This window comes from Mya arenaria, chromosome 16 (genome assembly GCF_026914265.1).
Source record: "Mya arenaria isolate MELC-2E11 chromosome 16, ASM2691426v1".
In the NCBI taxonomy this organism is placed as follows: domain Eukaryota; kingdom Metazoa; phylum Mollusca; class Bivalvia; order Myida; family Myidae; genus Mya; species Mya arenaria.
This window is the reverse complement of record NC_069137.1, coordinates 49,736,679-49,758,641: the sequence shown is the minus strand read 5'-3', so window position 1 is coordinate 49,758,641 and position 21,963 is coordinate 49,736,679. Positions and strand designations below refer to the sequence as shown.

Sequence of the window (21,963 nt, the reverse complement as noted above, 5' to 3'; positions counted from 1 at the left end):
ATATACACCGTTAGTAACACTTGAGCATTAAGAACGACGTCTTGGAAGTCTTTGGTTGCCGTGATGCAACGTTCCGACTCGAGGCGGTCTTCTAACTTGTCAATATGGCGACAACAGACACGCCTATTTTTTTCCGCCACGTCGCATTGGCCACATTTACACCAAATGCAACACATGGGCGTGACAGGGGGCGGGGTTCTCTCAATCAAGAATTGTCCCTCCATTGAAGAGTCTTCAGTCTGAAACGGTGTTGCTCCGGTCGTATTTAGTGCAAGCGTACTTGATTATGTGCGCGCATTGTGCGTTATTTAAAAAAAAAGACGAAAAAGTTATAAATAGAAACATTCTTTTGCGTCACAGCAGTGTAGTGCTATTTTTAGATTTGAAAATATATTTAAAAAACACCACCCGCTCTTTGAACGGATGTTTAAAACGATTAGTAAAATGGCGTTATTGTGATTAATACTTTTTGTGCATGAACGTGGGTAACAACGTGTATATACTTAATGACAGATATAAAATTATAGCGTGAATATTATTTGGAGAAATCGTATTATTCTGATATAAATGTAAAACAAATTATTAAAAATATAATTATTTTCTTAAACTGATTTCGTATAGAGATAGTAAAATTGATTCCACTATACGAACGAATATAAAAACCTACTCGTACACACGTATGGACAGCTGTTCAACTATTTCTTATCCAATCTAGGTGTAAATTATAAAAGCTTACGGTAATAAAACAATGGACATACTCAATTTTAATCATATAGACCGGGTCTAAGAATGTTCAGCAACCGTCCATGAACGAAGAAAACAAAACAAAATCTAGGCCAAAGGGCGCTTACTCGTGCGAGACTTAAGTTGCTTGCAGCCTGTTTCTTCATTTTTCTCTCCCCTTCGATAGTCCCCAGCATAATGTCTTCCCATTTCACGCGCCAATTCATTTCTGCCAGTTCCGCTTCTAGCTTGATGTGTCTGAAAAAAGTCATTGAATATATTATATATAAACAAAATAACTATCTGTTTCACTCACCGCGGATCGGAAGTTGGGGCAAACACTGAACTGAAGAGAGCCATAGTCGTTTGCTCGGCATGAACTCCTGCTTTGGTGCCGTATGACTTGCACATATTTAGTGAATAGTTAGAAACTTTTTCCAACAAGAAATAGGCCCGGTAAGCATAGTTTTCCACCAATAGATGGACATAGTTGGCAACGTTTTCCACCAAAGAAGGACTTAGCAACTTTTTCCACCCAGAGATGGACATAATTTGCAACGTTTTTCACTAAAAAGGGCCTAATTTTCAACGTTTTCCATCCAGACAGGGACGTACAGTATGTGTATATTTCGTGATAAATATTTCATAAATACAATATTTTGATTCAAATGAAGACTTTAAACACAGATAACTATTTATTCACCATATCAAATGAAACATGGCGCAGTCTACGCCGCTTACATAGCCCCGCATTCGGTCTTTTACTAGAGTTTGATTGAGAGTTTAGTTTCTTAAAGCACTTCGACAAACCTTTTCATGAGACCGCCGCCTGATGCGGCACTGTCAAAACATTTGTTTGGAAACAGGTTTGTTGGAGTGTTTAAGCAAACTACTCACCTTATCAAACTCCGGTAATATAACGAAGGCGGGGCTTTTAAAGCGGTATAGACTGACCTTTGTTTCGTTTATTATGGTGAAGAAAAAGAAAAGTTATCTTTGTATTAGGTCATCATTCGAAGCAAAAATGTTACCTTCCGACGAAGCATTTAGGACGTAATTTATCACGTGGTATACACACACTGACTTAGTTGGCAACGTTTTCTGCCAAGAGATGGATATAGTTAGCAACCGTTTTAACATGAAGTGTAAATAAGGTTAAACTATAATACAATGCTTTTTAATCATAATATCGTAGCACAGCATCTAACCAATGTCATAAACATGGGGGACGATTTCACCAAATATGGTACGAATTCTTAGTGTTACGACTTCGCGTTGGTATGACTTGCACCGTCTGTGATTTAACGAAAACAAGCCTTTAGCTATACACGTGTTTTATTTATAATGGTACATCAATTCGTAGACACCTTTTTATGGTTTAAAATAACATGATCAAACAAAAAAGGTCGGAAATCCTGCATAAATACAATTGTTAATATAAATATAACGATAGATTGTAATCCTTGTCTGTGTGAAGAGCTGGTATTCGATATTGGTCTTAATTGGATTTAAGAACGATGTAGCTAATCGGATTAAATGTTATAAATAACAGACCAATAGAGTGAAGTCAATGATGTATGACCGTAAGATTAACTTGAGTTGAATATTGAATACCATCCCCTGATGTGTTGTTCCTATCATAACAATTTTCAGAAATTCAAACATGCCATTAAAATGTCGGGCGCATCTGTAAATAATGCTTTTCTTGGAACGAAATTGCAGTGCAATGATTTTTTAAAGAGCATTGTCTCCAGTTATTCCATAAAAGTTTATGCGTCTGGATAACTTTAGACACACACTGCTTTTTTAAAGATGGCTCAACTGTAAAAACTGATTCTTTAGCGCTGCTGTTGCTAATATTTCAGATTGTGTAATGTTCTTCCAAGAATTGTATTCTTTGCTTGTTCGCATGGCGTTAAATTTGTACAAACAACTACTAAGTAACATGCATATATGCTCTATTCGGTTTAATAGAGAAGATACCAAACAAAAACTACGATTTGCACAAAAATGCTACATAACCATAACAAATATTCGTTGGTTAATAAATGGGTGAATGACAACGAGCTCGTTCTCAGCCTCCAAGATACGACCAACAAGATAAGAAATTTCTTTTTTAAAAACAATAACATAAATAGTCGTCTTATCCATTTTCTTATTTTCTTTTTATGGCCACGACCTGCGATTTTCTGCCAAGAATAACATAAAAAAATCTTAATATTCATCTTAAACATAATATTTTATAAATTGCATTATCTAATGTTGTAAAAAATATTTTAATAAAGCAATGCTCTGACTGCCGCGATCGTGATGATACATAAATTAAGCGACTGCGTTGCTTCGTTTTCAAACAAAAATAAGAAAGACGCATCCAATTCACAGAGATATTAGTTAGGGACAGAGGATTTATTACACGGTGTATTGTCAAGCACTGACTCCGTTTCTCTCATGAGTTTTTAATCAAATCACAACGGAGTTCATATTGATTCAGTATAAAGAGTTATTTAAATTTAGTCATATGTAATAGTTAGATGGCATGAAGTTTATACTTAATGACTAAGAATGGACGGAATGAGCGAAGTGATTGAGCCCGTCTTAGTCATTATGATATTACTTCAGGTCATCTTACTGACCTATAATACAACCTCATTGGTTGATACATTGTCAATGCAAAATCTGGCGCAGGGAGTGTGTATCGGATGGGTGGCAGTAGGTGGTCTTTCATACACGCGCGAAAGATGACATTCTTAATGATTAAGTCTACTACTCAATAATTGCCTATCTGCATTTTCATTAGCTGAAAATGTAGGATGTATTCTAATTTTGAATAAATACCAAACAACAACTTGCAGTAGCATCCTCCGTGCTACTTTAAAGAAGAATTTAAACGTCCACTTGGGACTTTATCCTCATAATCAAAAATGAGATATAAGGCCAAAGATAACATCCGGATTATACTTTGTAGTGCACAGACGTGATTTAGGGCGACGGGCTAAAATAGTAAAATTGGGAGTTTAACGGGGAAAATTTTAATATTTTTTTTTATAAAAGTTATACCATCGGAAAGTGCTTTTAAAGATGTTTTAAATTGTAATAAAATATGTTATGTTCTGTATATTATTATAGTTTGATAGAATTGTGATTTACAATTCCATTTAATCCTTAAACATAGATTGATTATAATATATATTTAATATTTCACACAACATTGTATAATTGTAATTGTAATATATTTAATATGTATATGAAACACAAAAAAACTGTAAAGTTTACGTAAAATAAATTATGTTCTGTTCTGTTCTGATATTAATTCAGCACCAAAGAGGTGGCTGTGTAACCCACAATACTAAAAAGAGATGAACGAGAGGTCAGTCCCGGATAAATGAGGCCCGTCCATGGTCTGTTCGCTCCGTCCTTGTTCTACCCCATGGGAGGCTCAGAGCCTCGTATCAGACAATTACCATGATTGACGATAATGAAAGTCCGGATGACTGGAGAAAGCGTGAGCTATCGTTAAGCGATTAAGTATGAATGGCATATAAGGGAAGTAATTGGATTAAGCCCGTTAACTGCTTGCAAATAAGGGCTTCGTCTTGGGAGTAAACTTATTTAACAATGTTCTGCCTTTTCAGTAATTTAATTATGGATGTTTGGGAGATATCAACTATCAGAACATAAGTGAATCCATATCGGACCCATGTCAACGTAATGTCAGTATGAAATTGCTAAACTATCAGATCAGCCATGTTCAGATATATCAGATTTCATAAGACGAAATGGTAATATTCATTGAATAACTTGCAGGGGCGTAGCTAGTCATGTATTCATGTGGCTTCATAATTGTGCTAGGGAAGTCCAGGGGCATTCCCCTCCCCCATAACATTTTGAAAAAAATGGTGCAATCTGGTGCATTCTGTGCGTTCTGAGGTGCTTTATTTAGTACTGGAAAATTATCAGGTTTAGGATCATAACAGCAGCTAGTCAAGTACACATACTGTAATTTTGGCTGAATTGTTTTATTTTTTGTCAGAATCATGTGGATTCAGTCGCGTACTCGCGTATAGGCAGCTACGCGTCTGACTTGTCGTCCGTTCAACTTCATACTAAACTGATCTTTGGCACTACGACTCATGGGATTTGTGTCATCAGGAATTACCACCTCGGGCCTATGAAATCGTTCATTTAAAACCGAATTACAGACACGTCTTATACTAGGTATTCAAGTACGTTTCCATCGGAAATGGGGCTTTTTACGTGAAAATGAAAAAAAGGCTATATAATAATAATTATCCTGAAACAGTTGATGATTTTTATTACATTGAAACAGTTTTTAATCACACCGGGTCTTTTGTTCTAAACCAAGAATCCATAGCAGGGAAAGGTATTAAGGCTCTTAATGTATATTTATGAATAATACAAAGCATAACAATTTTAAGCATAGCGTTCTTTGTCAATTGTTTGACTCTTTTGTTGGGGCCAAGTTGAATCATGGGTCTGAGATATGGGAATTTTCAAAATCGAAAGATTCGAGCGTATTCACCTCAAATTTTGTTAAAACTAGTCCATGAAATATGGCCGTACCACTGCAAACATCGGCAATATGACTTGATATTTTCATTCACACTTGAGTTTTTGTAGGAAAACAATTGTGTTCATTTTGTATGAACCGGGCGACCTTTCGCGACCTCTGTGGGCGGAGTTTCGTAAGAAAGACCTGGGTCATGCATATGTAAAAAACGAATTAAAATAAAGATATTATTTATGATTTATGGGAAATTGATTAGAACCAAAATCATTATTACCACTGAAAAAGTAACGAAATGGGGTCAATGTTAATAAAAGGATTTATTCTTATTACAGCGCTAATGCAGTCTGAACCCGCGGCCGCCATTTTGCAAATTTTCCAAGAAGCGATAGCGACTACGTGATCATATTATCAGTATATACGATATACGCTTCCATAATGCATATACAATTCATTATTCTCAACTTCAATACACACGTATTCGGTATCCTGTGTAAAACTTATTGAACGGCGTGCAAGTAATGATTAGTTCTTCTTGGCTTATTATTCATATTCATCAAACCACAACTTTTCTGATTACTAAAGGACATTAACAAATTAGGTTAGTTACTAAAATCGTTGCTGCACAATAAGATGGGGAAGGAAAAATGGTAGTACTATATTGGATCCATTGTCAGAAATGACCCCTTCACCCTCCCGCTGTGTACGTTACAATGACTCAAGAGGTTTGAAGGAAGATGAACACTGCTCTCTTCAGTAACACATATTTCAGGTCAATTAGGTTAATTATATGTTCTGCCCAATAAGGTTAAGTATATCTTACATTCGAACCCCATTAGCTCGAATTCGCTTGGCTCGAAGTCATTGTTGTTTCGACCTGGATGTAAAATTCCGATTTCTTATACTGAAGGTCAGCATTCTCGAATTTTCCGAGACTCGATGTATTTTTGCCGGTCCCTGGGAGTTAGAGCCAACGGGGTTCGACTGTATAAATTATTTGTTTAAATCAACTTACGAGGGAGGGGAAACAATGCTGAACAGCGAGATTACACTTATGATAACAGTATATACAATAGGCAGACTGTACAGAATTAGTTTTAGTTAACAATATTGTTAACGGCATCGTTGTTAACTTTTAAAAATGCACTATTTGATCATGTACTTGTATATTTAAATAAAACAAGTACAGCTGAGACAGTTGTCTGACATATTGTTCACATTTGTGTCTATTGGAGCTTTCGAAGCAGAAAAAGTTAACAGTTAACAAAAATGACGGTATTCAAGTCGTTAGTGAACATGACCGCAGCACCGTCTAGTCGTCTATACACACATAGCCATGATGACGTGTCAAAGCATGCACATTGATGCCAACATCAGATTACCACATTGCTTTTAGGGATTCGTTATTAACATGTGGAAAACGCAGACTTTCTTGACACGCTGCAGGATAGCAATTACCAAGATAACGCGCTCACGGCCTCAATTAACGTCAGCAATAAAAAACAATTTTGCCGATTTTATTTTGCAAACCCGCATGCATTATGGCGATTGAAATAGACCTCAGGTGTTAGTATGCATGTTTCATGCTGATGGGAGTTTTAATCGGGATGTTGTAGTGAGAGCATTGGCTTAAAGTTCTGCAAGTCCGATTGATAACATGACATGAAACAAATCGCCTTCTGCCTGTGTGGTAAATTTACATTCCATAATTGGAGATCAACATATTTAGTTGTAAACCAAAACTCACATAATTATCATTAGGGAAGCTGCGAAACGTTACTTTTTTGAGTACCAGTAAGCCTATATCAAAAGTTATATAACACATATATTCCTTTTTTATTAAATACACTTACACTCACAAGTAGACTTACACGCAGTGTTTCGCAACTTCACTTTTATTTAAGAAAATGACGTGCGTGAGTGACGTCATTATCGGGGTATGAACACAGTCGGGCTGTGTGGACTCCCCGCATACATTGACAAGCCCAACTGCGTTCTTATTCCCGATAACGACATCAATCAGGCACTTATATTTACACCAATCATTTATTAATTATTTCGAGAATTGTTTTCTTTTTCTAAATTTCAATGAAGACAACCTCACAGTAATTCTTTTCTCAACCATTATGTTAACAGAAAAACCTGCCCTGACAATATACAAACAATAACAATATAAACAATTTTCAATTTATATTGTAACGCGATGATTCGCGATCCGAACATATCCGAAAACGAAAGAAATGCATTCATCGGAAAATATTCGCAATTTGTATTATGTATTTGTAAAAGAAACTAGAGTTTACCTGTATATAAAGAATGCAGCTACGACAACTATTAGCAGCAGGCTACCAAGAACGATGATGACAATGCCGTATTCCGGAAAAGGCTCTGAAAAAATAAAAATTATGATTGTAAAGTACGAATCAATAATCATTTTGTTTTAAAACATATGGCAAATTGTTATAATGAGCTACCAATTAAAGCGTGGGAAAGGGAACGGATAGAGATTAATTGTTTGTTTCAGTGAAGGATTAAAATATATTTCACCGAGTGAGCACCACAATTTATAGTTCACGAGTGGGGTAGGTGAAATATATTGCTATCTTATACTGAAAAAAAACTAAAAAAAATCTGGGGCAATGAAAATTAATTAAATTAAACTTTTTAGAAAAAACATTCGGAAATGACGTCGTTGAACTTGTGTCCCAGCCCTGTGCGCGCTGACGTTTGATTTGGAACCGAGGCTGGGCTTAAATTACAAAACAGTGAAAAATCACTGATATATCTCTTTAAACCATCGGGAAGCATAAAATAAATATTTATATGATACCAATCTTAGAAACAGAGAGGGGCTGATGCCACAATTTACACCCAAGTCCTGCCTCCAAGCTTTCTCCTCTATTCCTAGTATGTCGTGACTATTTTGTTTTTTGCATATATGTCTACTGTTTATGCATTTTTGCCAAAACAGTTTATCCATTAATTATGCTAAAACTTTATGTCTGATACTTGTAAGAAAATTATCATTCGTTGTCAAACGAAGTTTGAATTTATTATGGCACAATATACGACTATGGCTGTAATAGTGACTAGATACAATGTTATGATACAACTGCCAGAAAAAAACAAGTTGTCAAAACCTTACAAAAAATGATATCGCATTGACTCTAAATTACTGAGTTACCCCATCACTTAAGACATATGTATATTTCGAAGTTTTTGTATATTTTTCCAATTCGAACATCTACTGGATGTGTCTATCACGTAAATCCCAGTAAATTAAATAAAAATAACATCGGTTTATGTATCTGTACTAATCACGCATTCACATCCTAATATACACACTTTAAACTGGGAATTTCAAACCATTATATGCTATTTTCAAATGGGTAAACCCAGCCAACAGTGCGACAAAATGTTTTAATCATGTAAAATGATATCATATCCGCCTCATCAGTATGTGTATACCACGTGATAAATTACGTCATATATGCTATGTCAGAAGGCAACATTTTGCTTAAAATAAAGACTTTAAACATAGATAACTTTTCTTTTACTACACCATTTTAAATAAAACAAAGGTCAGTCTATGCCGCTTAAATAGCCCCGCCTTCGTTTTATTACCGAAGTTTGATAAGGTAATTAGTTTCATCAAACACTTCGACAAACATGTTTCCAAAATAATTTTTTGACAGTGCTCCGTCAGACCGTATTGTGAAATGGTTTGTCGAAGTGTTTAAAGAAACTAAACTTTCAATCAAACTCTGGTAACAGACCGGAGGTAGGGCTCCGGGAGCGGCGTAGACTGCGCTATGTTTCATTTAAAATGGTGAAGAAACAGTGAAGTTATCTTTGTTTAAAGTCTTCATTCGAGGCAAAATATTGCCTTCCGACGTAGCATTTATGACGCAATTTATCACGTGGTATACAAACACTGCTGATGCTAGCTCGTATTAACAGTTCTAGTATTGTTCTGAGGACCTACTATACATTCTACTGTACTGTATTTGTCGATGTTGGAACCATCTGGTGTCTGGTCCTTTTAATAGCAATGCTTCTATCACTTGTTTTACGCATATATAATCCCGTGACTTTAATATACAAGTTATTGAATTATTTAAAGTTTTTTTTAACGTTTTGTTTAAATGGTTTACAAAAATATCAACTAATGGACGGAAACCAAATAAAGAGATTATATTAGTGTCATCTGACCCTACTGAGACCGACCTTAAAGCAATAAAACATAATGCTCACATCGCATTTATTCATTTAGAACAATCTCCGAAGATAATGGCTTCACACAGTTATTGACATTTGGCTTAGAAAACACATTGAAGTCATTAAATATTCACGAAATCCAGAGGGGGACTGTCACTTATTTAAGAAAAGCTTTTATAAGGAAATAATTTCCGGAGATTGTTTTTTTGTATGATTAATGGGAATTTGCAGCCATTAGATCGGCATTGTTTTAGCGAGATTTTCAAGGAATTTCTGTTTGTTCATTAAACTCGGGTCGAATATGTATTTGGCTGAAAATGCTAACAATATATGCTAGAAAAAAGTCTTAGAAATGCGTCCATTTATATTAAAGTAATCTGTAGTTTACCACGTGTAGTGGCCAATCAGAGCCCAGTATTGATAAACCCGCCTCTGTGTATGATAAGCTCGCCTCTTGCTAACAGTTGCATGTATGTTGATAGTTCGGTTATTGATTGGATTCAAGTTCGTGTGCGTATGAGTATGAATGTAATAAAGCTATATTAAACCATCCCGTTTTGGGTCTGTTATATACATTACAATGACAACATTACACCACGTGTTACAGTGGTGCGTGCAGGAGGGGGGCGGGGTTGGTTAACAATGTCGTAGTGAGCTTTTCAGTCCGATACGGTAGAAACAAATTACATAAATTACATCCGAATGCACTATTTTAGACTACAATTTGCCAAAATATGTTCGTTGGTGCGGACCCCTTCACCTCTTACCAAGTATAGAAAAGATTCCTGTCAGTTTCTAGGAAAGGGCACAGACCCTAAGATGCGCTCCTTAACGGCCTAGTTTAATCCTTCTATAAGTCACACACTCCCCCCCCCCCCCCAAAAAAAAAAAAAAAAAAAAAAAAAAAAAAAAAACAGCAAAAAAAACCACAACAACAACAAAAAACAACAACAACAAAACAACAACAACAAAAAAATGTGTATTAATCTTAATCTAATTGCCGAATTGTCTTATCAGATCTCTGATCTGAGTATTTTGTTGTGCAGTTTTGGAGGTTTTATTATTGAAATGGACCCTAAATGGGGTCACTTTTATACGAATTAATACTCATTATTTTACTTATGCCTTCCTGAACCAGGGGCATTATTTTTTGTAAACAATTTGGTATCATTGCAGGATTTTAATTTCAGAACAAGTTAAAAATTACATAACATTTATACCAATCTACGAAGAAAAAAGCTTCACGCTGCTATTAACATTTGGCTTACAATATACTTTGCAGTTACAAATGACGATAATTCGAAAGTTTTGTATTGTTTGTAATCGTATGTCTTTTGCTTGGTGAATAGCATTGGTTCTTGCGCTTTTAAACACGATATTTTTTAAATGTCAGACAACTAAGCTTTAACCTGCCGTTACAATTGATTAACAGAACAAAATATATCAGAACATAACAGAACATTTTTACCAGGTGCCAATTATTTAAAACTTTGATTAGTTATGCCCGGGTTATCTTTTGGCTAAGTGACCCATACAAACGATTTGAACTGGTTGTCCGGCTAGCGCAGTGGTTAGCGCACTCGCTTCTCACCAAGGAGACCCGGGTTCGATACCCGGCCTGGGCGCATGTGAGTTTGGTTAGTGGTCACCAAGCCGGACAAGTGGGTTTTCTTCGGGGCCTCCGGTTCCCCCAACAACACAAGACCACACTCTCGCGCAACATCGTGCCAACGAGCGTGACTGAGTATAAGCTATCATAGCTTTCTTCACAATCGTTGTAAAATATATAATGTTTAAACTAAAACGATTTGATTGGTAAGAAGTTATAACTGGATAAATATTGATGAATAAATATATATTTGGGATAACTTGGACCAAACAAAAAACCGATTTTATACAATTGTCTGTAGAAGGTCATACCAATGTAGCAAAATATCGTACAAATTTTATGCGCCAAATAAATAAAAAATGTTCTTGATCTTACCATGAATACGGTACAAAATGTATAAGTCAATTTTTAAAAAAAAAACTGCGCAAAATCATAGTATAAATACGTGTACGAAATGTATAATTCATTTATACCAAATACGCTCATGATCATACCATAAATACGTGCACGAAATGTATAATTCATTTATACCAAATACGCTCATGGTCATACCATAAATACGTGCACGAAATGTATAATTCATTTATACCAAATACGCTCATGGTCATACCAAAAATACGTGCACGAAATGTATAATTCATTTATACCAAATACGCTCATGGTCATACCATAAATACGTGCACGAAATGTATAATTCATTTATACCAAATACGCTCATGGTCATACCATAAATACGTGCACGAAATGTATAATTCATTTATACCAAAGACGCTCATGGTCATACCATAAATACGTGCACGAAATGTATAATTCATTTATACCAAATACGCTCATGGTCATACCATAAATACGTGCACGAAATGTATAATTCATTTATTCCAAATACGCTCATGGTCATACCATAAATACGTGCACGAAATGTATAATTCATTTATACCAAATACGCTCATGGTCATACCATAAATACGTGCACGAAATGTATAATTCATTTATACCAAATATGCTCATGGTCATACCATAAATACGTGCACGAAATGTATAATTCATTTATACCAAATACGCTCATGGTCATACCATAAATACGTGCACGAAATGTATAATTCATTTATACCAAATACGCTCATGATCATACCATAAATACGTGCACGAAATGTATAAGTCAAATAAACCAAAACTACCATTGGTTATATCATTAAAAAGTGTACTGTTGACTTTTTCTTTGACATTACTTAACTTTGACAAACGTGTATATGCCTTCGCTGTTTTTAAAGGCTAGGATTGTTCTTGCAAATTATACTTTAAAAGTCTTTATTAATGTCTCGGCGATATATTTAGGATTGTTCTTGCAAATTCCAGTGCAGTTATACTTTAAAAGTCTTTACTAATGTCTCGGAGATATATTTCACAGTTCCTTGGCAATTCCAATTGATGATTGGTCTGGTTTAACCCCATAAATACCTCTGTTTATTGTTTACGCGTTGCAGCTGTGCAATTCACAATTTCTAAAATAGGCTTTTGTTGCCATTAATACTTGATCGCACAATTTAACACCATCTAGAGCAGTCAAGTCATTCCGTTGTTGCTCAGTGCTGCATTCATTGCCGTCTCACTCTTTTGTATGTCTACAGCAGTATTTCTATTTTATGTAAGTCCTGGGACGCTTTCTCGAATCCATTAATGTCGCTCTATTTTGTACTTCTTCCGCAAAATTGCATTTGATAAACGTTCAGGGACACGTTTTGCATCAATGAAAGTCCCGTCCCATTTTATGTCCATTGCAGTATAGAACTTAACACCTGTTTAGGGAATAAACGTTACAGAGATTTATGTCCAAATGGGAGTTAATTGGTCGCAGTGGGATATATTTCGCTGAAGGCACAAAATGTTCCAGACTTATTTTTTATAATTCGTCTGAACAGGAGTCCCGTCATACACTTTGGAAGCGTCTCCCTGTTCACGCCTACAGGTACCAGCTTATTTCATTTCAACACTTATTGAGTGATTTACAATTCATCGACTGACAAGGAAATACATGATTACAGTTTCGGCAACGTACGGGACGACGCTCGTGATCGCACTCAATTATTTCGTTTCCTGGTGCGTTGCATTTTGTGTCTGCCTTGTGAATCTTCTTTTCAACTATGCAAGTTTGGTTGGTGGTCACCAGGCCAGACAAGTGGGTTTCCTCCGGGTACTTCGGTTTTCCCACCCACAGAAGCTCATACTCTTGCGTCAACGAGAGTAATTTAGCATAAGTTAAAATAATGCTCTTCACAATCTTTGTGAAATAAATAACCTGCCTTTTTTCCTCTCTATTGTAATACACTACTTGCAATTTTGAGTGTCGTTAATGTACATGTTCCTTAAAGTCGCTGTACATATACCTGTTCCTTAAGGTCACTGTACATAACTACATATACCTGTTCCTTAAGGTCACTGTACATGTACCTGTTCCTTAAGGTCGCTGTGGATGTGCATACTCCTTTAGGCCGCTGTACATGTGCATATTCCTTTAGGTCGCTGTACATGTACCTGTTCCTTAACGTCGCTGTACATGTACCTTTTCCTTTAAGCCTCTGTACATGTACCTGGTGCTTTAGGCCGCTGTACATGTACCTTTTCCTTAAGGTCGCTGTACATGTACCTGTTCCTTAAGGTCGTTGTACATGTACCTTTTCCTTAAGGCCGCTGTACATGTACCTTTTCCTTTAGGTCGCTGTACATGTACCTTTTCCTTAAGGCCGCTGTACATGTACCTGTTCCTTAAGGTCGTTGTACATGTACCTATTCCTTAAGGCCGCTGTACATGTACCTTTTCCTTTAGGTCGCTGTACATGTACCTTTTCCTTAAGGCCGCTGTACATGTACCTGTTCCTTTAGGCCGCTGTACATGTACCTGTTCCTTCAGGTCGCTATACATGTGCCTATTCCTTTAGGCCGCTGTACATGTACCTTTTCTTTAAGGTCGCTGTACATGTGCCTATTCCTTTAGGCCGCTGTACATGTACCTTTACCTTAAGGTCGCTGTGCATGTACCTTTTCCTTTAGGTCGCTGTACATGTGCCTATTCCTTTAGGTCGCTGTGCATGTACCTTTTCCTTAAGGTCGCTGTACATGTGCTTATTCCTTTAGGTCGCTGTACATGTACCTTTTCCTTAAGGCCGCTGTACATGTACCTATTCCTTTAGGCCGCTGTACATGTACCTGTTCCTTAAGGACGCTGTACATGTACCTTTTCCTTAAGGTCGCTGTACATGTGCCTATTCCTTTAGGCCGCTGTACATGTACCTTTACCTTAAGGTCGCTGTGCATGTACCTTTTCCTTTAGGTCGCTGTACATGTGCCTATTCCTTTAGGTCGCTGTGCATGTACCTTTTCCTTAAGGTCGCTGTACATGTGCCTATTCCTTTAGGTCGCTGTACATGTACCTTTTCCTTAAGGCCGCTGTACATGTACCTATTTCTTTAGGCCGCTGTACATGTACCTGTTCCTTAATGACGCTGTACATGTACCTTATTCCTTAAGCCGCTGTACATATACAATTTCCTTTAGGTCGCTGTACATGTAGCTGTTCCTTAAGGCCGCTGTACATGTACCTTTACCTTAAGGTCGCTGCACATGTACCTTTACCTTAAGGTCGCTGTACATGTACCTGTTCCTTTAGGTCGCTGTACATGTGCCTGTTCCTTTAGGAGGCTGTACATGTACCTTTTCCTTAAGGCCGCTGTACATGTAGCTGTTCCTTAAGGCCGCTGTGCATGTACCTTTTCTTTAAGGTCGCTGTACATGTACCTGTTCCTTAAGGTCGCTGTACATGTACCTGTTCCTTTAGGTCGCTGTACATGTACCTATTCCTTTAGATCGCTGTACATGTACCTGTTCCTTTAGGTCGCTGTACATGTACCTGTTCCTTTAGGTCGCTGTACATGTACCTTTACCTTAAGGCCGCTGTACATGTACCTGTTCCTTTAGATCGCTGTACATGTACCTGTTCCTTTAGGTCGCTGTACATGTACCTGTTCCTTTAGGTCGCTGTACATGTACCTTTACCTTAAGGCCGCTGTACATGTACCTGTTCCTTTAGGCCGCTGTACATGTACCTGTTCCTTTAGGCCGCTGTACATGTACCTGTTCCTTTAGGCCGCTGTACATGTACCTGTTCCTTTAGGTCGCTGTACATGTACCTTTTCCTTAAGGCCGTTGTACATGTACCTTTACTTTAAGGTCGCTGTACATGTACCTGTTCCTTAAGGCCGCTGTACATGTACCTTTACCTTAAGGCCGCTGTACATGTACCTTTACCTTAAGGTCGCTGTACATGTACCTTTACCTTAAGGTCGCTGTACATGTACCTTTACCTTAAGGTCGCTGTACATGTACCTTGACCTTAAGGTCGCTGTACATGTACCTTTACCTTTAGGTCGCTGTACATGTACCTTTACCTTAAGGCCGCTGTACATGTACCTGTTCCTTTAGGCCGCTGTACATGTACCTTTACCTTAAGGCCGCTGTACATGTACCTTTTCCTTTAGGTCGCTGTACATGTGCCTATTCCTTTAGGTCGCTGTGCATGTACCTTTTCCTTAAGGTCGCTGTACATGTACCTGTTCCTTAAGGTCGCTGTGCATGTACCTTTTCTTTAAGGTCGCTGTACATGTACCTGTTCCTTAAGGTCGCTGTACATGTACCTGTTCCTTTAGGTCGCTGTACATGTACCTATTCCTTTAGATCGCTGTACATGTACCTGTTCCTTTAGGTCGCTGTACATGTACCTGTTCCTTTAGGTCGCTGTAACTGTACCTTTATCTTAAGGCCGCTGTACATGTACCTGTTCCTTTAGGCCGCTGTACATGTACCTGTTCCTTTAGGCCGCTGTTTATGTACCTGTTCCTTTAGGCCGCTGTACATGTACCTGTTCCTTTAGGTCGCTGTACATGTACCTTTTCCTTTAGGTCGCTGTACATGTACCTTTTCCTTAAGGCCGCTGTACATGTACCTTTACTTTAAGGTCGCTGTACATGTACCTATTCCTTTAGGCCGCTGTACATGTACCTTTACCTTAAGGCCGCTGTACATGTACCTTTACCTTAAGGCCGCTGTACATGTACCTTTACCTTAAGGTCGCTGTACATGTACCTTTACCTTAAGGTCGCTGTACATGTACCTTTACCTTAAGGTCGCTGTACATGTACCTTGACCTTAAGGTCGCTGTACATGTACCTTTACCTTAAGGTCGCTGTACATGTACCTTTACCTTAAGGCCGCTGTACATGTACCTGTTCCTTTAGGCCGCTGTACATGTACTTTTACCTTAAGGCCGCTGTACATGTACCTTTTCCTTTAGGTCGCTGTACATGTGCCTATTCCTTTAGGTCGCTGTGCATGTACCTTTTCCTTAAGGTCGCTGTACATGTGCCTGTTCCTTTAGGTTGCTGTACATGTACCTTTTCCTTAAGGCCGCTGTACATGTACCTTTTCCTTTAGGTCGCTGTACATGTGCCTATTCCTTTAGGTCGCTGTACATGTACCTTTTCCTTAAGGCCGCTGTACATGTACCTATTCCTTTAGGCCGCTGTACATGTACCTGTTCCTTAAGGACGCTGTACCTGTACCTTATTCCTTAAGCCGCTGTACATATACAATTTCCTTTAGGTCGCTGTACATGTGCCTGTTCCTTTAGGCCGCTGTACATATACAATTTCCTTTAGGTCGCTGTACATGTACCTTTTCATTAAGGCCGCTGTACATGTAGCTGTTCCTTAAGGCCGCTGTACATGTACCTTTTCCTTAAGTTCGCTGCACATGTACCTTTACCTTAAGGTCGCTGTACATGTACCTGTTCCTTTAGGTCGCTGTACATGTGCCTGTTCCTTTAGGAGGCTGTACATGTACCTTTTCCTTAAGGTCGCTGTACATGTACCTGTTCCTTAAGGCCGCTGTGCATGTACCTTTTCTTTAAGGTCGCTGTACATGTACCTGTTCCTTAAGGTCGCTGTACATGTACCTGTTCCTTTAGGTCGCTGTACATGTACCTATTCCTTTAGATCGCTGTACATGTACCTGTTCCTTTAGGTCGCTGTACATGTACCTGTTCCTTTAGGTCGCTGTACATGTACCTTTACCTTAAGGCCGCTGTACATGTACCTGTTCCTTTAGGCCGCTGTACATGTACCTGTTCCTTAAGGCCGCTGTACATGTACCTTTTCCTTAAGGTCGCTGTACATGTACCTGTTCCTTAAGGTCGCTGTACATGTACCTGTTCCTTAAGGCCGCTGTACATGTACCTGTTCCTTATGGCTGCTGTTCATGTACCTGTCTGTACCTGGTGCTTTCGGCCGCTGTATAAAACCCTGTTCCTTTAAGCCGCTGTACATAACCCTGTTAATTTAGGGCACTGTGCATGAAACTGTTCCTTTTGTCTGGTGTACATGTACCTGTTCCTTAAGGCCGCTGTACATGTACCTGTTCCTTAAGGACGCTGTACATGTACCTGTTCTTTTAGGTCGCTGTACATGTACCTGTTCCTTTAGGTCGCTGTACATGTACCTGTTCCTTAAGGCCGCTGTACATGTACCTGTTCTTTTAGGTCGCTTTACATGTACCTTTTCCTTTAGGTCGCTGTACATGTACCTGTTCCTTTAGGTCGCTGTACATGTACCTTTTCCTTAAGGCCGCTGTACATGTACCTGTTCCTTTAAGCCGCTGTACATAACCCTGTTAATTTAGGGCACTGTGCATGAAACTGTTCCTTTTGTCTGGTGTGCATGTACCTGTTTCTTTAGCCCGCTTTACACGTACCTCCTTTCTTTAATGATACTCGATACTCTTCTCGACGCTTTATAAGGATAACAAGCCGTATAACATTGCCGAACTCTGTCACAATTTTCCTTCCGAAATATTGAATTTGTTATAACCCTAAGTGGCAGACGCGATGCTTGTGTTTCGAGATTGTTATGGCTGAGATGACAACAGTCATTACCGTTTCTTGTGTCATCGGCTATCGCCTTGAGGAATCTGATGTATTGGCCACGAACAAGTTTTTGAAAGATAGGTATATTTGGTTCTTTGTCAAGATGTCATATGGCGACAAAGCGGTCGTGTAAGTCATAAATGTAGAAGGTTTGCGCATACTATGCGTGCTACCTTTAATATCTAGTTGTGTTGTCCCTATTATATGATTGTGTTGTTTGCAGTATGTTGTCTCTAATATCTAGTTGTATAGTCTCTAATGTTAAGTCGTGTTATCTCTCATATATGGTTGTATTATCTCTGATATCGTGTTGTGTTATCTCTAGTATATGGTTGTGTTATCTCTGATATCGTGTTGTGTTATCTCTAATATATGGTTGTGTTATCTCTGATATCGTGTTGTATTATCTCTAATATATGGTGGTGTTATCTCTAATATATTATGGTGTTATCTCTAATATATGGTGGTGTTATCTCTTAAATATTGATGTATTATCTCTAATATTTAGTTGTGTTATCTCTTATATATTGTTGAGCTGTCTCTTATATCTACCTGTATTGTCTTTTATATCCAGTCAGTTTGTCTCTTCGCATTTATATTTGGTTTTGATTCTTAGTACCAGTTAAACAAGATAACAATTGACTTCTAGCATCTGTGATAGTCCCCATAGTTTCCTTTGAAGTATGACGACAGTCCTTCTTTCAGGACAACAACCCATTAATCATCGCATCACGCTATCTTTTATGTTTTTTCCTCTTGATATATTGAATTTGTCATAACCCTAAGTGGCCACGACGATGCTTCTATATGGATCTCTTTAATGTATATATAACACAATTTATTAACGTTTCACTTGTCAGCGGCTGTGATATCAAATACATTGGATCACTCGAGATTTTAGTTCGGGTCCCGGCGTCCTGAAGCGATGTGATATCAATTACATCGGATCACTCGAGGTTTTAGCTCGGGTCCCGGCGTCCTTGAGCGATAGTAGCTTTACTGTTCTGGTCACGGAAATAGCATCAGTTGTTCCATATGTTTTTGCAACATCGCCTTGGGTGATCAAAAGTAATAGTCAAAAAACGATTTTTGCAAGTCTGAAAAAAATCGGTTCTGGTAATTATACTTGGCGTGTTTTACTCAAATAAATGTGTAGTGTGTATGTGGATATGAATCAGCAGCCCGATTGACGCAGTTATTTATAGCGCCGTGCTTATGTTCCGTGCGAACCTTTCATCTCAGGTTTACTTTACCGGCCTCAGAAGTAAAAGGTCGGCCTAATAGGGGAGCGGGGGCGGGGGCGGGGGGGAGGGGTCTCTTGTGGTGTGTATGCATTGTAACATTTGGCTGTGGATCCTTGCTCAATAAGACATGCTCACATTGTAACTGTATACATTTGAACATTTTAGAAAATGAAATCGTTCGCGAATTATATATGACGTAAAATATTAAGTCCTGAGGATTGCAATCCTGTTACACGTTACCAACATGCTATATTTGGTTTGATAGATCGTTCAATATACAAAGCTGTTGAAGTATTTCTTAATAAATGATAAATTCTCCTGGTTTTCGAATTGTGGCGCTGTACTACGACCACGCATACCAAACCACCCATAAAACATAGCCGCACGTTGTCCCATATTTCCTCTTGATATATTGAATTTGTCATAACCCTAAGTGGCTCAGACGTTGACTCTATATGGAAGTTGTTACAGCTGGTACGACAAAACCCATTTACGTTTGCGTGTTAGCGACTGAGATATTAAATAGTGGTCACGGAAATATTCTCTCTCGCTCCATATTTTTTTTCCACATAGTTCTGCAGCAATATTCAATAACTTAGATTTAATTTATAGTGACACTCTTATTCAATGCATACTCATGTATAACAAACATAAATTTTGAGCGATAAACTTTTAACTACTTACTACATGATGCATTTATAGAATATGTTAATTACTGATAACAAGATTGTAACCGTATATTCTATAGCTGAAAAAAGCAAAAATATTAAATGATTGGTGAGTACTAAAATATTTATTGTGATCTACTACCGTCTCATAAGGTAGAAATACCGCGTTTTCTGCACCTTTCCTTCAAATTAAACTCGATATCCTTCATAATAACCATTGTTTTCGATATTTATTAATCCGATTTGGTAGATTTAAACAATTGGTTTAATTGTGGTAAATCTTATATCCGAGTAAGAGTGCATCTTTAAATTAGTAGAGTATAGACTGAGTGTTTTGGTTCGATTGTAGAATTGATTGACCAATATAGTGAATGGAATCACTGAGGCATTGCTAAGAATAAAAATAAAATCATACAGTCGGACCTCGTTGGCTCGAGCTCCCAGGGACTGGCGAAAATACCTCGAGCCTCGGGAAATTCGAGCCAATCGATAATGCTTACCTTTAGTTTAAAGAGAACGGTCCATAACATGCAGTTCGAGCGAACGAGAAATTCGAGCCAAGCGAGTTCGAGCCAACGGAGCTCGACTGTATTAAATACATTTTTAATCTATTAATAAACATTTCGACTAACTTAAACCAGACCAACGAATTTACCGATTTTATACTCCCGGTAACATATCTGTACGAGACACGGCCTCACGTTCATAACCCATTTTACCCACACCCAATCATGACACAGATATGAAAAAGCAAACATTAAAAACGCCATTACCTAATGCTATTGAATATCAAACACGTCTATCGTAATGAAATATAACAGAAGATTAGCATAAAACTATCGTTTTTTGTTGCATAAACATGCTTATTTTATGGTATCAACTTCTGATCATCTCAAACGTAACTGTAGTGCATAACAAACACATATAAAACAATGGAAATAACTGCGTAAGATACATTTTCACCCACAATGAAATAGAACTTTGAAATTAGCTTCTTTAATGGTGTAATGTTGACGATTACGTATGGAAAGGTCGTATCGTCCTGCATTTGTATGAGGAGTAACGGCAGTATTGAACAAACCCCTGCACAGTCTTAAAGGGACTAGACACCAGATGGTCCCAAAATCGGTAAATACACTATTTCCTCACAACAAGCATAGAATAGTGAATACGAGATAGTATGAGGCCGATAATACATCATTTTACATATTTAAAAAAGTATTCGCTGTCTCAGCTGAGTTTAACCTACTTAAAAATAACGCATAATGGTTTTCAAGTGAATTGTGTTTATATTTAGCATGTGAAAATCACGTGATAAGTATATATACATATAACGACGCTATTTTTAAATTTACTGGGATTTACGTGGTAGACAAAGCCAATCAATTTCAAATTGGAAAAATACGCAAAATTTGCTAAAGATACATGTGTCGAAATCGATGATATACATCAGTAAGTTAAATTCAATTAGTTGTACACAATGATGTCAACTTTATGTAAGTTTTTGACAACTTTCTCCATTTTCTTACAATGGTGTCCCTTTAAGGGACAGATTTGATATCGTCTATTAATTTCTTAGGGTGATTTTTATGGTCTGATATATTTAATAGCATTCATTTCCTAATGATCTCTTCCATCAAATGCATGTCGCGAACACCATTGATAATATAGTGGCTATTTAAATTGTGTCTTAATGGAAAATCAAATATCATTTTGTAGACGAATGTGGGGAAACAAGAAAATACAGGTTTGTTTAAATATTTGAGTTAGATTTTGGGGGTGATATATTTGCGAAATAAAGATGTGCCTTTGATGTGTTATCTATTAATTTAAATTTGGAATAGCATCAATCAGACGAAGTAAGATTTAAATTGAAGATATATTGAAATGTAATCAGTCAGAATTAAAAAATAATTTGTTGTCAACGGACAAAACCCATTAAAGGGCTTATCAGCAGTGTATAGTGCAAACATATATCATGAAAATAGTTTAGTAAAATCTCATTA

At 37.5% G+C, this 21,963-nt stretch overlaps 1 protein-coding gene across 4 annotated transcripts in view; it reads right to left on the bottom strand.

Moving 5' to 3' along the window:
• The window catches only part of LOC128221872 (atrial natriuretic peptide receptor 1-like), a 355,937-nt gene that overhangs the window by 41,411 nt on the left and 292,563 nt on the right, over positions 1-21,963 (bottom strand). For all 4 annotated transcript variants that reach the window (XM_052930497.1, XM_052930496.1, XM_052930499.1 and 1 more), the window contains 2 exons: positions 7,552-7,636; positions 852-981 (listed from right to left, as the gene is read on the bottom strand). In XM_052930497.1, the coding sequence (XP_052786457.1) occupies positions 852-981; positions 7,552-7,636 (215 nt within the window). The remainder of the gene's footprint in view (positions 1-851; positions 982-7,551; positions 7,637-21,963) is intronic.